At 38.1% G+C, this 27031-nt stretch overlaps 1 protein-coding gene across 8 annotated transcripts in view; it reads left to right on the top strand.

The window, feature by feature from the left end:
- Positions 1-27031, top strand: part of MAST2 (microtubule associated serine/threonine kinase 2) — a 207783-nt gene that overhangs the window by 70830 nt on the left and 109922 nt on the right. For all 8 annotated transcript variants that reach the window (XM_013044326.2, XM_013044358.2, XM_013044328.2 and 5 more), the window contains one exon: positions 9526-9557. In XM_013044326.2, the coding sequence (XP_012899780.2) occupies positions 9526-9557 (32 nt within the window). The remainder of the gene's footprint in view (positions 1-9525; positions 9558-27031) is intronic.

Consider the following 27031-nt stretch of genomic DNA (forward strand, 5'->3'; position numbering starts at 1 on the left):
GAGCCAAAACCAAGAGTCAGACACCTAAACCGCTAGCCACCCAGGCGCCCCGAGAACACAATTGTTTATACATAAAAATCCCATGGAATCTACAAAACAGCTATTACAACTAATAATGAATGAATATAGCAAAGTTGTAGGACTCAGTCAATATATAAAACTTGATTGTATTTCTGTTCTAGAAGCAAGCAATTGGAAAACATTTTATTTACAACAGCTTTAGAAATATTGACTTAGGGGTAAGTTTCACAAAAGAAGATCTTTTTGCTTAAAACTATAGAACTTTGCATAGAGTAATTAACATAGATCTAAGTAAGTGGAGAAATACTATGTTCATGGGTTGGAAGACTCAATATTAAGATCTCAGTTCTTTCCAAATTGGTCTGTAATCCCAGCAGACATTTTTGTACAAATTAATAATTTATATGCAGCATTTATATGCAAATGCAAAGAGTCTAGAATGTCCAAATCATTCTTGAAGAAGAATGAAGTTAGAAGACGACATGGTCTGACTTTAATACTAGAGCTACAGAATCAGTGGTGCTGGCACAGGGTAGAAAAATAGAGTGCAGTAGAGAGTCCCAGAATAGCCCATTCTATTTTAATTTGATTTTCAACAAAGGTGCCAAAGAAATCTGTTGGTGGAGAGATGGTGTTTTCCATAAATGGTGCTGAAATAAGTGGATATCTATATGGAAAAATAAATGAACCTTAACCCTAACTCACATGCTACCCCCAAATTAATTCAAAATGGATCATAAGACTAAGGGCTAAAAACCAAAAAGCTTCTAGAAATAAAATATAGGAGAATATTTTTGTGCTCTTGGCATGGGGAAAGTTTTCTTAGGCAAGATCCTGAAAGCATTAACCATAAAAAAAAAAAAAGGATGAATTGTCCTTCATCAAAATTTAAAACTTTTTGCTCATCAAAAGACACCAGTAATGACTTTGTTAGGCAAGCCACACACTAAGAGAAAATATTCATCAGACATATCTAACAAAGGACCTGGGTCTAGAATATATGAAGAATTCTTTTTTCCCCCAAAGATTTTTATTTATTTATTTATTTGTTTGTTTGTTTGTTTGACAGAGATCACAAGTAGGCAGATAGGCACGCAGAGAGACAGAGAAGGAAGCAGGCTCCCTGCTGAGCAGAGAGCATGATTCGGAGCTCAATCCCAGGACCCTGGGATTATGACCTGAGCGGAAGGCAGAGGCATTAACCCACTGAGCCACCCAGGCGCCCCTATATGAAGAATTCAGCTCAAAAATAAAAAGATAAATAGCCCAATTATAAAAGGGGGTTCATGAAAGAAAGATGGTTCATGAAAGAATATGTACTGATGGCTAATAAGGCACACAAAAAGAAGTTTAACATCATCATCATTAGTCATCTTCAAAATGCAAATTAAAACTCAATGGGATACACCTACGCACTTGCTACAATCTAGGCTAAAATTTAAATACTGATGGCACATATTGGCATGAATGTGGCATAGTTCTTGGGGTGAGTATAGAGCAATTCTTATTATTAGTAATATTACTACATTAGCTAGAGTGTGAAGCAATTAAAATTCTAATACAGTTTTTTTTTTAAAGATTTTATTTATTTATTTGACAGAGAGAGATCACAAGTAGGCAGAGAGGCAGGCAGAGAGAGAGAGAGAGAGGAGGAAGCAGGCTCCCTGCAGAACAGAGAGCCCGATGCGGGGCTCGATCCCAGGACCCTGAGATCATGACCCGAGCCAAAGGCAGCGGCTTAACCCACTGAGCCACCCAGGCGCCCCAAAATTCTAATACACTGTTAATGGGAGTGTAACTTGGTATAATCACTTCAGAAAAAGATCTGGTAGTTTCTTATAAAACAAATTTATATCCATCCTATAACCCAGTAATCCCATACCTAGGTATTTATGCAAGACATGAAACATAGGCCTATTAAAAGACTTGTACAGGAATGTTAATAGCTCAAAACTGGAAATAACCCTAATATCCATTAGTATGAGAAAAGCTAAATAAACTGGTATATTCATGTGAATATGAATATGAATTTTATATGAATGTTTTATGCAACATATGGATGAATTTCTAAAATGCTGTGCTGAGTGCAAGAAGTTTTATATACAAGTGTTCATATTAGTTCCATTTAATGAAGTTCTGGGACAGGCAAAACTAATCCATGGTGGAAAAACGGGAATAGTAGTATTTGCTTGGGTGGGGTAATAATGGTTTGTTGGGAATTTACCAAAAAAGGATATGATGGAACTCTCTGGATTGATGGACATGTTCTATATTTTGTTAGGGATTTGGGTTTCCTTGGTTTTACATTAATTAAACTTATCATCTGGCATACTTAAGATTTGTGCAGTAAATTTAAATATAAATTTATTTCTATTTATATATCCAACATGAAAGCATAGTAAATAAATGCTGAATTCTGGATAATGATATACATGCTTAAGGGTCTACTGATGTTTGTAGTCTACTTGAAGATGCATTTTGTTTTTTAAAAATGAATGGGTGGCTAAATATGTGATAAAGCAAATATAAGTGTATCTTGGAGCTATTGTGTGTTCAGTTCCAGACCACCACCTAAAGCAAATATTGCAATAAAGCAAGCCAAATGACTTTTTTGGTTATCCAATGCATATAAAAGTTATGTTTATACTATACTGTAGTCTATTAAGTGAGCAACAGCATTCTGTCTAGAAAAAAACCTGTATACCTTAATTTAAAAATACTTTGTTGCTAAAAAATACTAGCCACCATCTTGGCTTTCAGTGAGTTGTAATCTTTTTGCTGGTGGAGGGTCTTACATTGATGTTGATGGCTGCCGACTGATCAGGATGGTGGTTGCTAAAGGTTGGGATGGTTGTGGCAGTTTCTTGAAAAAGACAACAGTGACTCTCTTCCTTTCATGAATGATTTCTCTGTAGTGTGACATGTGGTTTGATAGCATTTTACACATAGAACTTCTTTCAAAATTGGAGTCAATCCTCTCAAACTCTGCCACTGCCTTTTTTTTTTTTAAAGATTTTATTTATTTATTTGACAGATCACAAGTAGGCAGAGAGTCAGACAGAGAGAAGGGGGTGGGAAGCAGGCTCCCTGCTGAGCAGAGAGCCAGATGTGGAGCTTGCTCCCAGGACCCCGAGATCATGACCTGAGCCGAAGTCTGCCACTGCTTTGTCAACTAAGTTTATGTGGTATTCTAAAGTCTTTGTTATTGTTTCAACATTCTTCACAGTATCCTTACCAGGAGGAAATCCCATCCCAAGAAACCACTGTTCATCCATAAGAAGTAACTCCTCATCCGTTCAAGTGTTATCATGAGATTGCAGCAATTCAGTCAGACCTTCAGGCTCCACTTGTAATTCTAGTTCTCTTCCTATTTACACCCCATTTGCAGTTACTTCTTCCACTGAGATCTTAAGCTCCTCAAAGTCACCCTTGAGTGCTGGAATCCACTTCTTTCATATTCCAGTTCATGTTGATATTGTGGCCGCCTCCCATGAATCAAGAATGTTCTTCATGGCTTCTAGAATGGTGAATCCTTTCTGGAAGGTTTTCCATTTACTTTGCATAAATCTGTCAGAGGAATCACTACCTATGGCAGCTAAAGCCTTGCAGAATGTGTTTCTCAAATAATAACACTTGAAAGTCAAAATTACTCCCTGATCGATGGGCTACAGAATGGTTGTGTTAACAAGCATGAAAACATTAATCTTGTTGTACATCTCCATCAGAGTTCTTGGGTGACCACATGCATTGTCAATGAGCAGTGATACTTTGAGAGGAGTCTTATTTTTTCTGAGCGGGTCTCAACAGCAGGCTTCCAACTATTCAGTAAACCATGCTATAAACAGATGTGCTGTCATCCGGGCTTTGTTGTTTCGTTGAGAGTACAATTAGAGTAGATTTAGCATAATTCTTAAGGGCCCTAGGATTTTTAGAATGGTCAGTGAGCATGGACTTCAGTTTAATTCACCAGCTGCGTTAGACTCTAACAAGAGAGTCAGCCTGTCCTTTGAAGCTTTAATGCCTTGACCTCTCTAGTTATGGAGGTCCCAGATGGCATCTTCTTCCAAAATGAACCTGTTTCATTTACATTAAAAATCTTTTGGGTAGTGTAGCCACCTTCATTAAATATCTTAGCAAGATCTTCTGGACAACTTACTGTAGCTTCTACATCAGCTCTTGATGCTTCACCTTACATTTTTATGTTAAGGAGATGGCTTCTTTCCCTACAGCTTAATGAACCAACTTTTGCTCACTTGATACTTTTTTTCTGCAGTTCCCTCATATTTCTTAGCTTTCATGCAAAGGAAGGGAATTAGGGCCTTGCACTGGATTTTAGGGAATGTTGTGGCTGTTTTGATCTTCTATCCAGACTACTCAAAATATCAGCAATAAGGCTGTTCTGCTTTTCTTATTCATGTGTTCACAGGATCAACTCTGGATCAAGTGCAGTGTCAAAGTTTTTATCTACAAGTTGACTCTAAAATTTATGCATAAAAGCAAAGCCCCAAGATTAGGTCTCATAATTTTCAAGAGCAATAACAATGTGAATGGAATTGCCTTACTAGTATCAAGATATATTGTCAAGCTATACCAATTAAACAGTGTAGTATTGGCACAGGGGCTGACAGTACAGTGGAACAGATTATAGTCAAGAGAGACATCCCTGCATTTATGGAAACTTAATGTTGCACTTTGCACTTCAGTTAACAAATGGCCCAAGATAATCAATCATTTATATAGAAGAAAATATAATATTCCTATTTGTGTGAAAAGAAACCTACAACTCTTTTAGGAGAAGATATAAGCAAATATTTTCATGTGACTGTGTGTTAGAGATGTATTTCTTATGTATAAAAAGTAATATAAGGAGAGATTGGTAAGTTTGACTATATAAAAATTAAATCTTTTGATGACACCATTAAAAATAAAAAAAAAGTAAAAAAGATTAGACTGAGGAAACATTTTCAATGAATTAACTTACGAATAATTATTATCCAGAATATATCTTTTAATTCAATGAGAAAATCAGAAAATCTAATAGAAAAATGGGCTGAAGTATAAATAGGCAGCTCACTGTTGAGGAAACCCTAGTGGTTAGTAAACACATGAAATCTTGCTTAATTAACTTCACTAATAATTATAGGAAATACCAATTAAAACTATACTATGATGGGCGTTGCTTGGCTGATTCAGTTGGTGGAGAGGGTGTTTCTTGATCTCAAGGTTGTGGGTTTGAGCCCCCACATTGGGTGTAGAGATTACCTAAAAATAAAATTTAAAAAATTTGAAAAAATTGAAAACCATACTATGACGAGAGCTAATACATTGGTAAAAATGGAAAAGTCAGGGGTGCCTGGGTGGCTCAATCAGTTAGGCGTCCGACTCTTGATTTCAGTTCAGGTCATGATCTCAGGGTTGTGGGATTGGCTGTGTTTGGCTCTGCGTTCAGTGCGGAGTCGGCTTGAGGTTCATTCTCCCTCTCCTTTCCCCTCTGCTTCTCCCCCCTTTATATATAAAGACTATATAAATATAATCTTTAAAAAATTAAAAAGTTGGGGCATCTGGGTGGCTCAGTCAGTTGGACATCTGCCTTAAGATCAGGTCATGATCCCAGGGTCCTGGGATCGAGCCCCACATCGGGCTCCCTGCTCAGAGGGGAGCCTGGTTCTCCCTCTCCCTCTGCCTGCCACTCCCCCTACTTGTTCTCTCCTTCTCTCACTGTCAACTAAATATAAAATCTTTCCTAAAAAATCAGAAGGGAAAGCTTTTTTAATAAAAAAATTAAAAAGTCTGCAAATACCAAGTATTGGAGAGTATGTGTTCAACAGTTATTTTTTGAGCATCTACTATATGTCAATCACTGTTCTAAGTCATTCAGATGTACTAGTAAATAAAACATACTGAGATCCTTGCCCTCATGGAGCTTTGATTCTAGTGGGGGAGTATAGAAAATAGGCAATAAGCATAATTAAATTACATAACATGTTAGTGATAAATGTATTGAAAGTATATTGGTGATACATTAAAAAAAAAGTTATAGCAGGGTAAGAGGTTGATGGGATGGTAAGTTGCAATATTATGTAGGGCTATCAGGGTAGTAGACTTCATGCTCAAGTAAAAATTGAGCCAAGATTTTTGAAGGCTGTTAGGGAGTTAGTCAAGGAAATATTTGGGGGAGGAGCAGCATTCTAGATAGAATGCACAGATTAGCATTAAGGCCTTAAGGTAGTAGAATGCTGATGTGTTTGACAAATAATAGAGTCCAGTATGGCTGGATCAAAGTGTGCAAGGGAGGGAGGAGGTCAGAGAGATACTGGGAAGTGGTGGTGGGTCACCGTTCTAGGTCTTTATGTGGATTTTGACTTTAACTTGTGAGTGAATCAGGGATCCATTTGAGGGTTTTGAGCAGGAGCGTTATGATCTAACTGACTTTTAAAAGGAACACTGTTACATTGAGAATAGACTATAGAGGGATAAGGGTAGAAGCAGGAATGGGGTACCAGTTAAGAGATGGTTGAGAGGCCAGGCAGAGACCATGGTGGCTTAGATTGCAATAGCAGAAACCAAGAGGTTTTTCTCTAACTCTTCAGGTGACAAAATAGAATCGAGACTCTTTAGACCTTTCAACTGTATTTATTGTAACTACTGTATATTTTGTTGCAGAAATTTTAATGGATTTTGTGTGTTTTGTTGCTACCCCAGTCTTTTTTGAAGGTGTTATTTGATAAATTGTTACATAATATAACATATATGTGCCGTTACTTTAATACCCAACCCGCCCAATTCCAATATCTAAAACATAACTAAATCCAAGGTTTTGTTTAAGAGATTATATATGTATAAACACTGCAGAGATATGTCTGAAAAATGGTTGTATTCTGGATGTATTTTAAAGCTAGAGCTATTAAGAATTCCTGATGGGGGCGCCTGGGTGGCTCAGTGGATTAAGCCGCTGCCTTCGGCTCAGGTCATGATCTCAATGTCCTGGGATCGAGCCCAGCATCGGGCTCTTTGCTCAGCGGGAGCCTGCTTCTCTCTCTCTCTCTCTGCCTGACTCTCCGCCGACTTGTGATCTCTCTGTCAAATAAATAAATAAAATCTTTAAAAAAAAAAAAAAAAGAATTCCTGATGGGAGCGCGGAGGTGGCTCAGGGGTTAAGCCTCTGCCTTTGGCTGGAGTCATGGGATTGATGCCGATGCGGCCTCGGGCTCTCTGCTCAGCAGGGAACCTGCTTCCTCCCCTCTCTTTTTGTCTGCCTCTCTGCCTACTTGTGATCTCTGTCAAAATAATAAAGTCTTAAGAATAAATAAAGTCTTAAAAAAAGAATTCCTGATGGATGGTATAATTTCACGCATGTGTGGAATTTAAGAAACAAAGCAGATGAATATATGGAAGAGGGGAAAAAAGAAAAAGGGAAACAAGTAAGATTCTTAAGGAGGGACTCCTGGGTGGCTCAGTGGGTTAAAGCGACTCAGTGGGTTAAAGCCTCTGCCTTCGGCTCAGGTCGTGATCCCAGGGTCCTGGTATCGAGCCCCGCATCAGGCTCTCTGCTCAGCGGGGAGCCTGCTTCCTTCTCTGTCTCTCTGCCTGCCTATTTGCCTACTTGTGATCTCTGTCTGTCAAATAAATAAATAAAATCTTTTTTAAAAAGTGACTCTTAATGGTAGAGAACAAACTGAGGGTTGACGGAGGGATGTGGGTGGAAGATGGACTAGAAAGGTGATGGGCATTAAGGAGGGCACTTGTTATGATGAGCACTGGATGTTATATATAAGTGAGGAATCTTTGGATTCTACTTCTGAAACCAATATTGCACTGTATGTTAACTAACTAGAATTTAAATAAAAATTAAAAAAATAAAATCCTTCAGGAGAGAAAAAGGGGAAAATAATTGTGACAAAACTCTTGATAATCATGAAATTTTAATGATTAAGAAAATAAAATTACAAAATAAAGAATTTCTGATGGATGGGATATGATGGATGTGAATTATGGAGGAGTTCAGATGTTTTGGTCTAAACAACCAGAAGGGGGCGCCTGGGTGGCTCAGTGGGTTAAAGCCTCTGCCTTCCGCTCAGGTCATGATCCCAGGGTCCTGGGATTGAGCCCCACATCGGGCTCTCTGCTCTGCAGGGAGCCTGCTTCCTCCTCTCTCTCTGCCTGCTTCTCTGCCTATTTGTGATCTCTGTCTGTCAAATAAATAAATAAAATCTTAAAAAAATAAAATAAACAACCAGAAGAATAGAAATACTGTCATGTGAGATGGGGAAAGCCTGTTGTTGAAATCAATTTTGGTGGAAAGAATGAGCTCAGTTTGGGACATATGGGATTTGAGTTGTTGAGTGGGCAAATTGGTTATAAGTGTCAGAAGTTTGGGAGACAGGTCTGGGAAGCACTGGAGGGGGAGGTTAAACCTAAATGTATACTTCCAAGAAACTTTATATAATGTGCATGAAGACACAAGTACAAGCTATTTTTTTTTTAAGATTTTATTTATTTATTTGTCAGAGAAAGAGAGGGAGAGAGAGCAAGCACAGGCAGACAGAATGGGAGGCAGAGGCAGAGGGAGAAGCAGGCTCCCTGCCGAGCAAGGAGCCCGATTCGGGACTTGATCCCAGGATGCTGGGATCATGACCTGAGCCAAAGGCAGCTGCTTAACCAACTGAGCCACCCTCGCGTCCCAAGTACAAGCTATTTTATAGGAGTATTGTTTTGATGAAGAAGATAAATATGCAAAGAAAGTTAACTTTCTGTTTCCTGGAAAGTCGATAAATAAATATTATATATAAGTGTCAAAATAAGTGGATTAATAACAAAAGTGAGAAATATTCATGTGGATGAATTTCCCAGTTATAATGTTGAAGTCAGCAGATGAATACATACAATATTTTAAATAATTTAAAAACCTGTGAAACAGTACTAATAATTGTTTATGAATATATATGTAAGAAAATATAAAGACATATGGCAAAGAAACAAAATACTCATACCAGTTAAAGTGGGGAGCTGAGGGAGGTGGTCCTTGATACATTTTGAAAGCAAGTCACCGAGGCCCATCTGTGACTAGTGGTTTCACACCAGCGGTGTCTGTAGTCATCCCTTTGTTATATTACTTTCTGTACTTCTTTGTCTAAAATGTTTCCTAATTAAAGAAAAATTCCATGTCGTTTCTTTCTTATCCCTGACTCTTAATTGGGGGGGGGGTGAATACTTTCTAATTCATCAAGTTAATGGCTAGCCCAAAATGTAGCTGGAGTAATCTCCACTGGTGAGATGGTTCCATCTAGTGGGGAAAAGGCTGTAAGTAGTCTGAGACGTTCCTTTTGGAAATAGTTCAACTGACTATTCTTTATTTTGCTGAATTTAAAAATAAGGGAAGAGGTTATTGTTTGGAAATAGTTTTTACTCTTGTTAAGATAATGCTGTAGGACATTTAATGCAGACCTGTAGGACTTAGGTGTGTCCTTATTTCTGTGTAACTTGTGTTTGTGCTTTGTTTTTCAGAAGGAGTTGAGCCTTCCAAGAAGAGGCAGCTTGTAAGTTGATGATTATTATGATTATGATTATGAACACTAGCTTAGGAATCCCTTCTGGGGACCATTGTCAGTTATTATTTGGAGGAGTCCCATATATTCCACCTCCCCCCACCCCCTTCTTTTTTTTTTTTTTTTTTTAAAGATTTTATTTATTTATTTGACAGAGAGAAATCACAAGTAGACGGAGAGGCAGGCAGAGAGAGAGAGAGAGGGAAGCAGGCTCCCTGCTGAGCAGAGAGCCCGATGCGGGACTCGATCCCAGGACCCCGAGATCATGACCTGAGCCGAAGGCAGCGGCTTAATCCACTGAGCCACCCAGGCGCCCATCCCCCACCCCCTTCTTATTTGGGCCAGGGAACCTGGTGGGCCAGCCAGTTTCTCTTGCTAGGTCAGATACTCCAATTTCCCCCACCCCTTCTCACTCTTCTCTGTCTTGGTTTTTGGCTAGCATTTGAGCAAGAGCTGCTGCTTAAGTACCCATCATAGTTTTATGGGTTTTGGGTTTTACCAAGTTGGTTTTTGTTTTTTTTTTTAAACAGACTTAAGCTTTTTGGGAATGTTCATGTTGAAACTCTTAACATCTTTATCTGTCTCATAACATGGTCCTAGGGAGAGGCCAAGTTTTCTGACAGTTTAGGGGCAAGGGTAGCTCCAAATTTGGATTCAGGATAGGAATAAGGCTTTCTTTCACCCGTTTTTGTTTTGTTTTGTTTTGTTTTTTCCCCTATTCTGGCTTTAGGGCTTGGGAAATTGCTAAATAATCTTTGTCTCTAGACTTAAATTCTTTCATTTTCTTGGCCTACTTTTTCTCTTTAGAATTCTTTTAGGGCACTACTGCAGATTTGGCTAATCAGAATCATCTAGAATGCTTGTTAAAATTCTGAACAGATTCTAAACTTATTTGTATCAGAATCTATGTGTCGGGGCCCAAGAAACCTGTATTTTTATGCACCTGCATCCACATCTACCATGATTTTACTAAGAAGCCAGATTTGGGAAGCACTAAGGAAATAGTACTATGATAAAACAATGGCTTCAAAACTTTTCCTTATGGAAGCATATAAGGAGCAGGACACAATACAGTATTCATATTTATTTATTAAATGTACTTTATATATACATTTTATGTATTTTTTTGTCAGTGTGTGAAATACAAGGTAATTCTTTCTGTTCTTGCTATTTTAGGATTTTGTTTGGTAAAAATACTATAGTAATTAGTTGTCTTCTGAGATTTTTGTAAAGCTCCTTTGGCTGTTTTGTGAAGGCTCATTGTGATTTGATAAAAAGAGACTCAAGAGTCAGAAAACCCCTAGGGTTCAGTGGGCTTTGTCACTTAATTAGCTTGGTAAATGTAGACAGATCACTTCATCTCCTTAAACCTTAGTTGTCTTATCTATAAAATGAGGATCATAACATCTATTTTTCTTTTTTCTAATATTAATAGGAGGATGACTTAATATATGTGATAATGCTTCATTTCTTAAAATTTTCTAAGGTGTATTAGTTTTAGAATTTTTGTAAACATACTGGATTAAATTTGGATACATTTTATTATTTAAGAGCCACATTTCCTTATTTAAATTTAGTTCTAGGGGTTTAACCAGTTAGGCATTCGACTTCTGATTTCCACCCAGGTCATGATCTCAGGCTTGCGATATGGAGCCCTGCGTTGGGCTCTGCCCTCAGAGAGGAGTCTGCTTGAGATTCTCTCTGTCCCTCTCACCCTCCCCCCGCTTGTGCTCTCTCTCTCTCTTTTTCTCTCTCTCAAGTAAATAAATAAATCTTAAAAAAATGGGGCACCTGGGTGGCTCAGTGGGTTAAGCCGCTGCCTTCGGCTCAGGTCATGATCTCAGGGTCCTGGGATCGAGTCCCGCATCGGGCTCTCTGCTCAGCAAGGAGCCTGCTTCCCTCTCTCTCTCTGCCTGCCTCTCAGTCTACTTGTGATTTCTCTCTGTCAAATAAATAAATAAAAATCTTTCAAAAAAAAATTAGTTTATGAGATGCCTGGGTGGCTCAGTGGTTAAGTGTCTGCTTTTAACTCAGGTCATGATCCCAGTGTCCTGGGATTGAGTCCCACATGGGGCTCCCTGCTCAGTGGAGAGCATGCTTCTCCCTGTAGTTGCCGCTCCCCCTGCTTGTGTTCTTTCTCTCTCTGACAAATAAATAAATAAAATATCAAAGAAAAATTGGTTTAGTTCTAGCAGAATCTAGATAAATCTATGTTCTCAAGTGCTCCAAGTCTTCTAAAAACTGGGCAAAGGTGCTACCAGAACCCTTAATGGAGTGATCTACTAAGTATGGATACATAACTGAAAAGGAGTGGCTTTTCAGGATCTTGTTCGGCAAATATATATGTATTCTTTTTAATTTTATTTTTTAAAAATTTAAGTAATCTCTACATCCAATGTGGGCCTCAAACTCATAACCCTGAGGTCAAGAGTCACATGCTCTACTGACTTAGCTGGCCAGGCACCCCGTACTTGGTCACTGTTCTATTATTTCTGGTATTTTTTCTTTTTTTTCCTCTTATTTGGAAGTTCTCTGAGATTTGCTCTTTGCTTAAGATTTGGTGAAATGAATTGAGGCCTAAGGCATGTAGCTTCTTCTAGCAGTGTGTGCGTCCAATGAAGGGAATTTGCTGAGGAGAAGGAAGGATATCTTGGGAAATTATTATATGAAATTGGAGAAATTTGAGGGTTCATTTTAGTTTTAACCATAAGAATATTCTGGTCATTTTTGTGATATCTAAAGTTAGGCTTACTGTAACTCCCTTAAAATAATTAGAAATAAATACCTTTTAATAAAGTAACTCACATTTAAACAATTGATCATTCAGTAAATGCACACTACACCGATCTAGGTTTTGAAGTTACAAGATTAAATTAGACATAACCTTCTATTTGGAGGATTTATCATTAATTAAGCCGGAAGTACCTCAGTGCAAGTGGTTTTTTTAAATCTCAGTGGTTTTTTAAATCTTTAATATTGGAGGAGTAGAAAAGTTTTATTCTGGAAGGAAGCAGGGAATCCTGAATACTAATCTAGGCTTTGCCACTAATAAGTTGTATGTTGACAGGAACTATCATTTCTGGGACTGAATTGTCTTACTTACAAAACAAGGGGTTGGGCTTACTTCATGTCTGTGCTTAGTTCTCTCACCAAATAATTGAAGCTCTGTGGTATCTCTTTTGCATAGAGCTGGGCAAGTCTTTGTAGGAAGTATGTAATAGGAAGCAAAGTATGGCTTAACATTTGTAGTAAAGAAGCCAGGAAGGTATAAACAACACAACATAAGATGTTTGAGTAAGTTTAAATAATACTTTAATTTTATAGTAAGTGTGGAGAAACTGGTATTAATGAAACAAGTGACTTAGCCACTTATTCCATTTTTTTCTGGTTCTTATAGACTTGTCTGGAAGTTTGTTTGTTTTTTTTTAAAAAAGATTTAATTAATTTATTAGTTTGAGAGAGAGAGGGAGAGCATGCATGAGCTGGAGGAGGAACAGAGGGGGAGTGGGAAAGAATCTCCAGCAGATTCTGCACTGACCACACAGAGCTGAAGTCCAAAAAGCCAGATGCATGCTGGTCCCGTGACCCTGAGATCATGCCCTGAGCTGAGACCAAGAGTCAGACCCTTAACTGTTTAACTGACTGAGCCACCCAGGTGCCCCATAGTTTGGAAGTTTTAAAAGTTATTTTAATTGTCTTGGGACACCTGGCTGGCTCAGTCAGTAGAGCATATAACTCTGGATCTCAGGGTCATGAGTTCAAGCCCCACCTTGGGCACGGAGATTGCTTAAAAAAGAAAGGGGGGGGTACCTGGGTGGCTCAGTGGGTTAAGCCTCTGCCTTCGGATGGGGTCATGATCTCAGGGTCTTGGGATCGGGCCCCACATTGGGCTCTCTGCGCAGCGGGGAGCCTGCTTCCCCCCTCTCTCTACCTGCTTCTCTACTTGTGATCTCTCTCTCTGTCAAATAAGTAAATAAAATCTTAAAAAAAAAAAATAATTTAGTGTAATTGTCTTCCGAGTCTTGGAAGAAGGAGGTGTACTTCTGTTCCTGTTTGTTTCTGTCCCAGAATGGCTTTTGCAAGAGCAGATGCTATTATATGCCCATTCCAGGTATAAAGCCTCATTTCCTTTGGCATATTTTCTCTAGTATATTTTATAGGAGCAGAGAAATTTGGCAGTTGCAGCTAGTTTGGTATCTTGTCTTTTGAGAGAGAGAGTCCGGTTCTTTTAATAAACAATTTTGAAAGTGGCTGAGCAATATAAAATAAATGAAGTTCAGTAATTTTGGAGGCTATCAATTGTTATGCTTTTCCATGTAATACAATAATTGCATTAAATGGATAGAAATTTAAAAAATGGATTTTTGGATGAGATATCTTGGCATTTTACAAAGTAAACACTCTTCCACTTAACAAGTAATCCCTCCAGTGTCTCCAAATTGGGAAGTAAAATATAACATAGAAATGAAGAGCTTGTATTTGAGAGTCAGGTAGACCTGGGCCTGATCCTGCCAATATCCTTTAATAGGTGTTTTCTTTGTAAAACGTGTTACTGAATTTCTCTTGTCTTTTTGCTTCTATTCATTTGTTTGTTAAGATTCATTCTTTTTTTTTTTTTTTAAGATTTTTTTTTTTTTATTTATATATTTGACAGAGAGAGATCACAAGTAGGCAGAGAGGCAGGCAGAGAGAGAGAGAGAGGAGGAAGCAGGCTCCCTGCTGAGCAGAGAGCCCGACGCGGGGCTCGATCCCAGGACCCCGAGATCATGACCTGAGCCGAAGGCAGCAGCTTAACCCACTGAGCCACCCAGGCGCCCCTGTTAAGATTCATTCTTGTTATTATTAAGTTCTTATTATGTGCAGGCACTTTTCAAGATACTGGAGATAAAGTAGTGTTGAAAGCAAAGTTTCTAGTCTTATGGAGCTTCTGTTCAAGAGAGACACACAGAAATGTATACCATGTGTGTCATAGGGTATTGAGTGGTATGAAGAAAAAACCAGGTAAGAGATATGATGGTATATGTTTAATGGAGCAAGGGTTGAAATTGTGTTGTCTAGGAATATTTTCATTAATGTTTGAATGGAGAACAGAGAGTATGGAATGAGGGATGCTGATATATATTGGGCAAGAGCATTCCATGTAAAGGATACAGCATGTGTCAAGGTTCTGAGGTAGAAACATGCTTGGGATGTTGGTGGACAGCAAGGAGGCCAGGGTGACTGTTGGTGAGTGAACAGTGGTGTTGGGGTTGGTGGTGGGGGGGGCACCAAAGAATATGAAGCAGAAGCTGGATTTTGTAGTACCTTGCAGACTACAGATAAGATTTTTGTATTTTATACTGATTGGGACAAAGTCAGTGGGTGGTTTTAAGCAGAGAAAGATGTAATCTGTCCTGGCTTTTGTTTTGTTTTGCTTTATTTCTGTTTCTTGTTTTTTGGAAAAGGGCACTTTTTTGAGATATAATCCACATATCATACATTTACCATTTAAGAGTATATAGTTCACTGTTTTTTTAGTGTATTCACAAGGTTTTATAGGAATTACCGCTGTCTTAGTTCAGAGCATCTTCATCACCTGAAAAGAAGACCCCTACTTGCTGGCATTCGTACTCCATTCTGTACTCCCTCTAGTCCCTGGTAACCAACAAGTCTACTTTCTGTCTTAATAGATCTGCCTATTCTGAACATTTCATTTAAGTGGAATTATATAATATGTGGACTCTCGTGTCAGGCTTCTTTTGCTTAACACAATTTTTAAGAGACTCATCCATGTTTTAGTTTGTGTCATACTTAGTTCCTTTTAAGGCTAAATAATATTGCATTATATGTATGTATCACATTTTGTTTATCCATTATCTGTTGATGAACATTTGGATTGCTTCCCCTTTTTGGCTGTTGTGAATATTGCTGCTGTGAACATGGGTGTACAAGTTTGAGTCCCTGCTTTCACTTATTTCAGGTAGATACCAAGAAGGGGAGTTTCGGATCATATGGTAATTCTATGTGCAACTTTCTGAGGAACCAGAAAGTTGCTTTCTATGGTAGCTGCATCATTTTACATTCTAACCAGAAATGCATGAGGGTTTCTCCATATCCTAGCCAACACTTGTTTTTCCATTTTTAAAATTATAGTCATCTTCACGAGTTTGAAGTAGTATTTCATTGTGGCTTTAGTTTGCATTGTCCTAATTACTAGTGATGTTGAGCATCTTTTCGTGTGCTTACTGGTCATTTGTAAACCTTTGTTGAAATCAGTTTCTTTGCCCATTTTTTCAATTGGGTTGTTTATTTTTATTGTTTAGTTGTAGGAGCTCTTTATATATTCTGGATATTAAACTTTTTTTTTTTAAGATTTTATTTATTTATTTGACAGACAGAGATCAGAAGTAGGCAGAGAGGCAGGCAGAGAGAGAGGAGGAAGCAGGCTCCCTGCTGAGCAGAGAGCCCAATGCGGGGCTTGATCCCAGGACCCTGGGACCATGACCTGAGCCGAAGGCAGAGGATTTAACCCACTGAGCCACCCAGGCGCCCCTAAACTCTTTTTTTTTTTTTTTTAAAGATTTTATTTATTTGTCAGAGAAAGAGCATAAGAAGGGGGAGCAGCAGGCAGAGGGAAAATAGGCTCCCTGCTGAGCAAGGAGCCTGATGTGGGTCTCCATCCTCAGACCCTGGGATCTTGACCTGAGCCAAAGATGGATGCTCAACTGACTGAGCCACCCAGGCGTGCCCCCCCCCCCCGCCCTTTTTAAAAGATATTTTTTGGTATTTAACTCATGTCAGATAAATGATTTCCATATATTTTCTTCCATTCTTTGGGTTGCATTTGCATTTTCACTCTCTTGATAATATCTTTGATACACAAAAGTTGTTAATTTTCATGAAGTCCAGTTGATTTATTTTTTCTTCCGTTGCCTGTGCTTTTTGTGTCCTATCCAAGAAATCATTGCCAGATCCAGTGTCAAAAAGGTATCTTCCAAGTATTTTCTTCTAAGAATTTTATAGTTTTAGGTCTTTGATACATTTTGAGTTCATTTTTGTCTATGGTATAAGATAACTGTCTAACATTCTTTTGCATATATCTAGTTTCCAGAATCATTTGTTAAAAAGACTGTCTTTACCCCATTGGATGGTTTTGGCACCCTTGTCAAAAGTATTGGATCGTATATGTGAACATTTATTTTGGAACTCTCTATTCTATTCCATTGGTCTAAATGTCTGTCCTTATACTAGTACCATACTGTTTTGATTACTGTATCTTTGTAGTAAGTTTTTTTTTTTTTTAAGATTTTATTTATTTATTTGACAGACAGAGATCACAGGTAGGCAGAGAGGCAAGCAGAGAGAGAGGAGGAAGCAGGCTCCTTGCTGAGCAGAGAGCCCGATGCGGGGCTTGATCCCAGGACCCTGGGATCATGACCTGAGCCGAAGGCAGAGGCTTTAACCCACTGAGCCACCTAGGCACCCCTGTAGTAAGTTTTAAATAAGAAAGTTTGGTATCAAAGAACTAACTCTGTTTTTCAAGATTATTTTGGTTGCTTAGGATTTCTTCTGATTCTATATTTCTGTAAAAATGTCATTGGGGTTTTGATAGGGGTCGTTTTGAATCTGTAGATCAATTTGGGTAATATTATCAGATTGACTAATATTAAGTCTTCCTATGTTTGAACATAGGAAATTTTTCCATTTATTTAAGTCTTCTTTAATTTCTTTCAGAAATATTTCATAGTTTTCAGTATGTGGGTCTTTCAGCTCCTTAGCTGAACATATTCCTAAATTTTTATTCTTTGTAATATTATTATTAATGGACTTGTTTCTTAAATTCTTTTTTGGGTTATTTATTGTTAGTATATAGAAATCAACTGATTTTTGTGTTTGTGTATCCTGCAGCTTTGCTGAATTTATATCTCATTGTAGTTTTGATTTACTTTAATAACTCATGATGTAGATAGAGTCTTTCTTTTTCTATCTTTCTTTCTTTCTAGGATTTTATTTATTTGAGAGAGAGAGAGAGAGAGATAGCAACAGAGATAGCGAGAGAGAGCAGAAGCAGGGAGAAGAGGGAGAAGCAGGCTCTCCTCTAAGCAGGGAGCCCAGTGCTGGGGTTGATCCCAGGACCCTGACATCATGACCTGAGCTGAAAGCAGACACTTAACCAAGTGAGTCGCCCAAGTGCCTCTGTTTCTTTCTTTTTTCCTTTTTTAAGATTTATTTATTTATTTGAAGGAGAGAGTGTATATATGAGTAGGGGGAGGAGCAGAGGCAAAGAGAGAGAGAGAGAGAGAGAATTTCAAGTAGACACCGTGCTGAGTGCAGAGTCCAGTGCAGGGCTCAATCTCATGACCCTGAGATCATGACCCCAGCCGAAATCAAGACTTGGAAGCTTAACCAACTGAGCCACCCAGGTGCCCCGGTAAAGTATCTGTTCATGTACCTGTTGGCTATTTGCATATCTTCTTTGAAGAAATGTTCACTCAAGTCCTCTGCCCATTTATTATCTGAGGTATTTGTCTTCTTATTATTGAATTGTAAGAATAGTTTATATTTTCTGTATACTAGACCCTTATCAGATACATGATTTGCAAATACTTTCTTCCATTCTGTGGGTGGTTGTTTCACTTTCTTGATAGTGACCTCTGATGTGTAAAAGTTTGTAATTTCAATGAAGTCCAGTTTATCTGCTTTTTCTTTGGTTGTGCTTTTGATATCATATCTAAGAAACCATTGCCTAATTTAAGGTCTTACTTGTTTTTAGGCTAACTATAAAGGTAACTAAGTAATAACACAGAAAGGCTAATACTATTGAAAGAAAAATTTATTACTTAAAATTTCCCCAACAGAAAGGGACATGTCATGCCATGCAGGCCACATGAGGAAAGCACCAGGTTTGGTCATGAGGCAGAAAGGAGCAAGAGGAAAGCCCAAGCCAGAGTCTTTATTGGGGTTTGTACAGAAAAGACAAGGCAGGGCAGGGTAACCAGCTTAGGACTGGCTACTTTGAATAACATTGGTGGGTTCTGAGCTGTAGCAGTGGTATTTAGTTGTCTGGTACTTGACCCTGAGTGATACAGGGCAGGGGAAATACTAGCTTGATATGTGAGAGTTTGATAAAGGAGTTGGTTGGGAGTATAGACTCAGGATTGGTTAGAAGGTTTGTTAATAGGATTTTTGCAAAAAAAAAAAAAAAAATTGGATAGCAGGGGAGATATAACCAAGTTTAGCTCTTAGTTTGGCCCTATAATTAATAAGTGCCAAATAGGTGGTACCTCGCTGACTCAGTTGAGCATGCTTGATCTGGGTGTTGTGAGTTCAAGCCCCACATTGGGTGTAGAGATTACTTGAGGGGAAAAAAGCCAGTAGGCAAATACGGAATCTGAGAAAACAGAACAATGTTGTGATGACTTACTCATATTTCTTTTTAAGAGTTTTATGGTTTGAGCTCTTACTTTTGGACTTTGATTCATTATTAGTTAATTTTTATATGTGGTGTAAGGTGAGGATTCGATTTAATTCTTCTAGATGTGGATAGCTGTTGTCCCAGCTCCGTTTGTCGAAACAACTTTTCTTTGTTGAATTGAGTTGATGTGGGTTTTAAAAAAGTCACTTCTTGCTCAGAGGGTAGGGAGAGCAGAAGTGAAATCAGGGAAGTGTGTGAGGAAACCATTACAAAAATCAGTCAAGGTGGTGGTAGCTTAAGGTGGTAGCAGCTGAGGTGGTAAGAAATACTTGGGTTCTGGATATATTTTGAAAGGAGAGCTGACAGTATTTCTTGATAGTTAATTTTGGTATATGAGAGAAAGCAAGGAATTGGTGGTGATTGCAAGATTTTAGGACTGAATAGCTAGATAAATATGGCTGCCATTTATTGAGCAAGATGGGGAATATGTACGTGGAACAGGATTGTTTTTATTGTTTCTCTTCTTGGGAGGGGCAGGAGTAGGAGTTGTTGGAGGAATCAGAACTTTGGTGTTTGTTTGACATCCAAGAAGGAGTGTTGAAAAGATAATTGTGTATATGAAATGGGGATCAAGGGTGAAATCTGATCTGGAGATATATATTTGGAGATCGACAACATATAAATGATTTTCAGAGTTAGGAGATTGGAGAAATAAACTACCAAAATGCTACTCAAGTGTGGTCTGCTGATTGGTGGTGGTTATCGAACTGTTTGTTACCAGTTTGCCATGAGTTAAATAAAGAAATTTAGAGTAAGCAGCTGACATTGTTGTAAACATCAAGCATTTCATCATTTTTCTGTTATTCCATATTTATTGTATCTTGCAGTGGTTTGTGATGGATTAAATTTTTCGCCTGCTCCTTCACCACAGCTGGTTTGAGCAGCACTGACCTGGTGAGTGAGTGAGTCTAGAAAGAGATAGAAGGACTGAGCCTTGGGTCACAGAAGTGTATACTGGTTAGGAGGTAAGGAGAATCTGTTGGTAAGAAAAACCTGGAAAGGGGCAGCCAGTGAGGCTGGAGGAAAACCAGAAGAGAGTGGTGTTTCCAAAGCGATGAGGAGAAAGTATGCCAAAAGCTGCTGACAGGTTATGTAACATGAACACTTAAGAATTGACCTTTGGATTTAGTAATGGGCAATTCCCTATTGGTGACCTAGGTGAGCAATATCGATGGGAAGTGGGTATAGAACTTGATTCGAATGGGTTCAAGAGAGAATGAGAGATAGTATTATCTGTGTAGTATTTAGGCTAAAAATGTTCTACCTCAGTGTGCTATAGGAAGAAACAATCAGAGAAGTTCAAACTGAGGGGGCAATCTGTAGAAGCTATTGGCTTGGACTCTTCAAAAATGTTGAAGTTGTAAAAGATTTAAAAAAAAAAAAAAAGACTAAGGATGTGTTCCAGACTACTAGATACAAAAGAGACTTGGTGAATAAATGTAATGCTTAATTCTTAGGTGGATACTGGATTAAAAACATAGTTGAAGAACAATATTGAGACAATTGAGGATACTTGAATGTGGATTTTTATTCAATAGTATTATTGTGTCAGTGTTAAACTTTCTAGTGGGACAGTTGTGTGGTGTTTTTTTCTTGTTAGGCAAGGATTAATTGTGGAAATATTTGAGGGAAGAGGTTTTAAGGTGTTTACAAATGACTTGTCAATGGTTCAGCTAATTAACAAGAAGTAATTGCATATGTGCCTGGCTGCCTGCCTGCCTCTGTGCACAGAGAAAGAAGAGGAGAAGGGAGAGAAACTAGCAAATCTAAGTGAAGAGTATATGGAATTTCATTTAATTATCCTTGCTCCTTTTCTGATATTTTGGGGAGGATTAGTGAGTAATATTATTTCAAAGAGATTTGCTGAAAAGAGCATCACAGAAATCAGGTGATAACTGGAAAAGGTCATGGAGTTTTCTCCCTCTCTTTAAAATACAGATGGGCGATATTACATTATGTTTTATGTCAATGAAATTATCCAGTAGAGAAGGAGAAGTTAACGTGAGAGAGGCTGGAACAATTGCTGGAATGTCCACAAGTAGGCAGAAATGGAGGACACAGGAGTGCCTAGGTGACTCACTCAGTTAGGCGTCTGTCTTTGGCTCAGATCATAAGCCCAGGTTCCTGGGATCAAGTCCCACATCAGGCTCCCTGACTTACCCTCTGCTCATGCGCTCTTTCTCTCTCAAATAAATAAATATATTTTTTTTTTTAAATGAAGGACACATATCTCAGTACTTATTGAAATACTGGCCTTAGACAGGAGCATTGACAATTTGTCCGCAGTAGCCTTGGTTTCCTCAGTTTATTTGTAAAAAATTATGCATGTAAAATAAATGGCATGGTGCCTGCAATGAAGCCCTCAACTGTTTGTTACAGAAATTAGTGCAGTGCCTGTTATTATTAAACTTCTGAAAAACCAGTAGTTTATTTAATTTTATTATTAGCAGGCCATAATTACCTGTTAGAAGCTGCAAATTCTTCAGAAACACAAATTAGTTAAAAAAAAAATTCTACCTAGGGACGCCTGAGTGGCTCAGGCTCAGTTGGTTAAGCAGCTGCCTTCGGCTCAGGTCATGATCCCAGCGTCCTGGGATCGAGTCCCACATCGGGCTCCTTGCTTGGCGGGGAGCCTGCTTCTCCCTCTGCCTCTGCCTGCCATTCTGTCTGCCTGTGCTTGCTCTCTCCCCTCTCTCTCTCTGATAAATAAATAAAATCTTTAAAAAAAAAATTCTACCTAATAAATTTGAAGATGTAATGGGCTTTATTAAATGATTCATGAGTCAGGCAGCATCCCACCCAACAAGTGGAGGAGAGTTACAAAGGGCTACAAAAAGGGAAAGGTTTTTAAAGGCAGGACAAGGAAGTCATAAACAGAAAAAAGGGTTATTTCAGGTGAGGTCACATCTGAAGATGAAAGGGTTTTAGTAGGTGGATGGGGAGGGTCCATGTGACAGATTACCAGTTATTGGTGCTGACTAGAAAATTCTTGACCTGTTAAGACTACATTTCTGGGAGAGATTATAAGTCTAATTAGGTTAGGTATTATGCCTTGCTTTGGTGACTTGGCCTAAATAATACCATTTTAGGCCTGTAGGTTTGTTTTGTTTTTTAAACATTAGTAAGATGCTAAACAAAGTTAAATGAACAATAGTGTACCTTAGAAAAGCCACAAAACATTCATGATTGGCTTTGGTCATATAAGGGAAGAGAACAATTAAATTCCAGTATAGGAAATGAGAAAATCCAGGCCTGCAACGATGAGGGCTTTGTTGGGGCAAGTTGATTATGTAAGTTCTTTTGGCTCATACCATTTATATTAGATACAGCTTTCTGAAATAAGATTTTCACATTTAGAAAGCTATTTCGCATTTAAGCCCATCTGGATATTTTTCAATACATTAAAAAATATAATCTAGGGGCGCCTGGATGGCTCAGTGGGTTAAAGCCTCTGCCTTCGGCTCAGGTCATGATCCCAGGGTTCTGGGATTGAGCCCCACATTGGGCTCTCTGCTCAACAGGGAGCCTGCTTCCTCTTCTCTCTCTCTCTGCCTGCTTCTCTGCCTGCTTGTGATCTCCGTCTGTGAAATAAATAAATAGATAGATAGATAGATAGATAGAATATATATATATAATCTAGAATACCAGACCTAGAGGAGTTGATTAACCTTGTTAAAAGTGTATATATCTGTGGAAAAAGAATTGAGAGAAAATGAAGTTCTAAAGCTATTTGCGTTTGTTACCAAGAGATGGGAATATTTTATTTTGCTTTTTCTCAATTGGACCAGCTCTGAATAGCTTCCCTTGCCCAGCTTCATGAGGCAGCCCTCCTTTGGCAACTCCTTTCAAATACAATTACTTTTTTGTGGATTTCCGCTCCAATACCTAAAACCTACGCTTAGGAGTTCATTGTAAATAGTGTTTATGTCTCTAGTTACTGAGAAAGTTAAGCTCTTCTACTATTCATTACAACTTAAGGTAATTATCTTCATATTTCTTGAAATGTCATTGCTTTATTTCTTTGAGGCTGTGAGCAGTCCAGTGGAGGTGAAAAGGAGACTAAAGGAGTGAAGAGGTAGCTGAAGCTCCTGTCATGGGTGTGTGTGTGTGTGTGTGAGTGTGTGTGTGTGTATGTTGTTATTGGTGACTTTTATTCTTGGAGTCCCTGGGAATAGTAATCCTTTTGCATTGTTGGCTTACTCATTCGGGCGGTGGAATTAGACATCAGATATTGGATGAAAGTAAATGCTGGTTGTAAGTAAATGCAGGGATAGGCGGTAGGCAGGGAGGAGTTCCTGGGGCTCAAGGATATGATGTGTCTAACTTTTGCCCCTGTGAAACTGACATGTGGAACAGTGTCATGTACTTTCCCATTCTGATGCAACTTGATGGTATTTGCCTGGATAAATGCTTCTGGAGAATGTGCTAAAAAGAGATACCACCTGCTACAATAGTAAACTCTTTGTGTGGTATCAGTGGTGCCTGATATAGGGCTTTAGTTTCTCTATGGACTTTGAAAATCAGGAAATTTTGGTAGTTTTAAGGACTCTGAAGGCCAGAGTAATAGCTCTATGCTATTATATTTAATAGTGTATCTTCTTCTTCTTTTTTTTTTTTAATTGGGCTTATATAAGAAATGATTCACATAAGTTCTCTATCTCTAGTGAGAATGCTGGAATTGGCAGAGGTTGGCAGGGATAGAACAATAGTCATCACTAATTTCCTAGCAGGACTCATTTTGTTGTTAAGAAATGGATGTATTTTGTCAGTGAGCCATGAGTATGTGGACACAGGACTTGAAAACTGAAATTCTTTGAGAGCTCATTTTGTTACTGTTATTTTTAGAATTGCTGTTGTTATGCTAATTCTTCTCACATTTGTATCTCTCTAGACCTCACGACTACCAATTCACTGTAATCTACTTGGATATCTCAGAAACATCTGAAGTTTAGTATTTGTAAAACTGAAGTCATTGTCTTTCTCAAAAACCTACTCCCCTCATATTCCCTAGCTTACTAAATGGTGTCACTTCCTGATAGAAAACTTGGTTATTCTTATTACCTTTCTCTTCCTTACATTTACAACTCCTTTCTGTTATGTCTCTCAAATATTTCCTCTACTTCTTTCTACTATTACTAGTATGTCCATATTGTCCAAGCCATTGTAATCTCTTGCCTCTGTTTGTTGCCCTAACTTCCTAACTGATCTTTGTCTCGCATTGCTTAGCCCTAGTCTATTACTCCTCTATCACACAGTAACCAGAAAAAGCTTTTTAAAGTACAGATTTGATTACTAGATGTTTATATAAACTTTAGTGAATTTTTTGTTACTCTTAGAATCATACCTGAAAGTCTTGACATGGCACATAAAACTATCTACACAGTGTGGTTCCTGTCTTTGTCTCCATATTTTGCGCAGTATGTTCCCTCTACCTGGAATGTTTTTTTCTTTCATCTTTACCTTACTAGTTCTTATTTTCTGTCAAGCGTCAGCTTATATCTTACTTCCTTATGAAAAGCTTTTCTGACCTCATCTGTACTGTGATGTCCTTAGATTAAGTTGGATTTCCCAGAAGTACTTTTGTTCTTTTCTTTCATAGCTTTTTACAGCAGTTGTAAATGAAGAATTATTTATCTGTATTCTCCCATTGTTTGGTCTGTTAGTCTGCTTGGGCTGCCATAACAAAATACAACAGACTTGGTGACATAAATAACAGAAACTGTCACAGTTCTGGAGGGCAGATGTCCAAGATCTAGATGCCAGCAACATTGGTTTCTGGAGAGGGCTCTCTTCCTGGCTTGAAGATACCACCTTCTTGCTGTGAGCTCACATGGCCTTTGGGAGGGATTCGGGAGAGGAAGGGTAGGGGGTGTGTGTACAAAAAGATTTTTTCCTCTTATAAGGCCACCAGTCCTTTGAGATTAGGGCCCCACACTTATGGCTTCGTTTAATTACTTCCTAAAGACCTATCTCCAAATAGGGCTTCAACATATGACTTTGGGGGTAGGTGGGGACATGGTTTGGTCCATAGCAGATGGTAAGCTCCATGAGGTCAGGACATGTTTTGTGGTACAATTCTCTGGTCCTGGGGCCTAGTATAGAGTTCAGCACATAATGGGCAATCACTTATGCCTGTTCCTAGTGTTTGGTTGGCCTGGAACAAAAATACAAATGGAGATATAAAGTTGGAGTTTTACATAATATAACAAACTGTAAAATAAAATACGTTCTATTTTCCTATCCTGAAAAATATAGTTTTATAATAACAAATTACAAAAAAAATGTGTGAAGCTATTCATTAAAAAAAATAAACCAGGCAGATGTTACGGCCAGTTTAGAGAAGTAGAAGAAGCATAGCTTTATCTGTATAAGGAAATGTTGAAATATATTTGTAAATGCTTACAAAGCTGATTTTTCTGTGGGGAGAAGGGAAGTCAATTGAACCTCAAATTTACAGAATTTATTTATAAACTCTATAGACAAAAACTGTTTGTGTATCAGTATCAATTATATATAATTTACAGAGTTGTAAAATAGCTCAAAGGCAATAAAAGGCTAGAACAAATAATGTATTCTCTAATACATAGTTTTCCATCAGAAGACTGTTATGTTTTCTTTGATTATACCAAGTTTCCTTACAGTCCTTACCCTTTTGATCTAAAAGCAATCTCAAATATTTTTTAATCACAAAACAGGGCTGGTTTTAAGTTTGGCTTGGTTATTTACATGGGATAGAAATAATGTTAATTTTCCATATAGATCTTTTTAATTTGCTTTGCTGGAGAATTTATAAATCTCAGATTGAACTTTTAAAAGTCCCTATTATTTGTATTTTGAGGCTAGAAAGCCAAGCTAAAGAAATGCTCTATCAGATTTCATCTGCAGTACCTATAAAGTTGGGTGAATACTTTTCTCAATATCCCCCGAATGTCCTAAGGGTCCTGGGCCTTCCAGGAAGTGACCTTCCTTACCTTCTAGAAGGCTGAATCCTGGAAAGCTAGGAACCATGGCAATTTTCCTGGGAGGGTTTCATTGGTACTGGCCCCATAAAGCCAACTGTATTTTCTTAGAAGTGGCTTAAATAAGTAAACATCATTCTCAAATAGGACATTTCAAGCAAATTCTTTTTTTTGGGAGGGATGGGCAAATCCTTTGTTGTATAACTTTTTACAATGATGTTTTAAGGGCATTTAATAAGAAAATTCAGCAAGACTCAGATCTCACAGTGGGGAAGAGTCTTTGAAATCAGTTATGATTCAGGAATGTTGCATTTTACAGAAGCAAAGGGTAATACATTTTTTAGGGTTTAATAGCTTAAGAAGGAAGAGAGCAGGCTTCCTTCTATATCTAGAAGACAGTATTAAGGCAATATTCCAAACAAATAACTATAATAATCTCTCATTAGTTCATTTAGGCCTGTGTAATTAATTCTCATTTAACTGGATCTAGTTTAATGGTCTGCTTCTCAACTAAAAAGGGTTCTGGAAATTCTGACTCAGTCCCCTGGAATGGTCTGGAAGTTGTCCAAGCAATGACTTTAGAAACCTGTCCCCAAGAATCCATTCTTTCAAGTGCCAGTAGTTTGAGATACCTGCTACAGTCCTTTTCCAGGGGGCTCTGAGACAATCCTTTGTTGAAAACATGACTCGGACTTCTAGTTTGATAGCAGATCATTCAGACTAGCATCTGTGTAAAACAAAATCTCTCTGTGGATGACAGAGACTTAAAATAGCTGTGGTCAGTTTCTTACTGGTGATTTTTAAATGTGAAAGGTCTAATGAGAGTTCATAACAAGAATAAGGCAACTAACCAGGGAATTAGGTTGTTTCTGGGGCATACAAAACAAGGATATTAGAGCTAATTCAAAAATATTTTAGCAAAACATCACTAAGAATAGTTCTTTTCAGAGAAGACAGTAAATATAATAGCTGATTTATAAAACATGAACATAATTATTACAGAAGAAAAATCCTGATATATAGCATATGATAATCTTATGGCATAATGTATA

Source organism: Mustela putorius, unplaced genomic scaffold (assembly GCF_011764305.1).
Source record: "Mustela putorius furo isolate JIRA1106 unplaced genomic scaffold, ASM1176430v1.1 tig00003853_pilon_pilon_pilon, whole genome shotgun sequence".
Classification (NCBI taxonomy): Eukaryota; Metazoa; Chordata; class Mammalia; order Carnivora; family Mustelidae; genus Mustela; species Mustela putorius.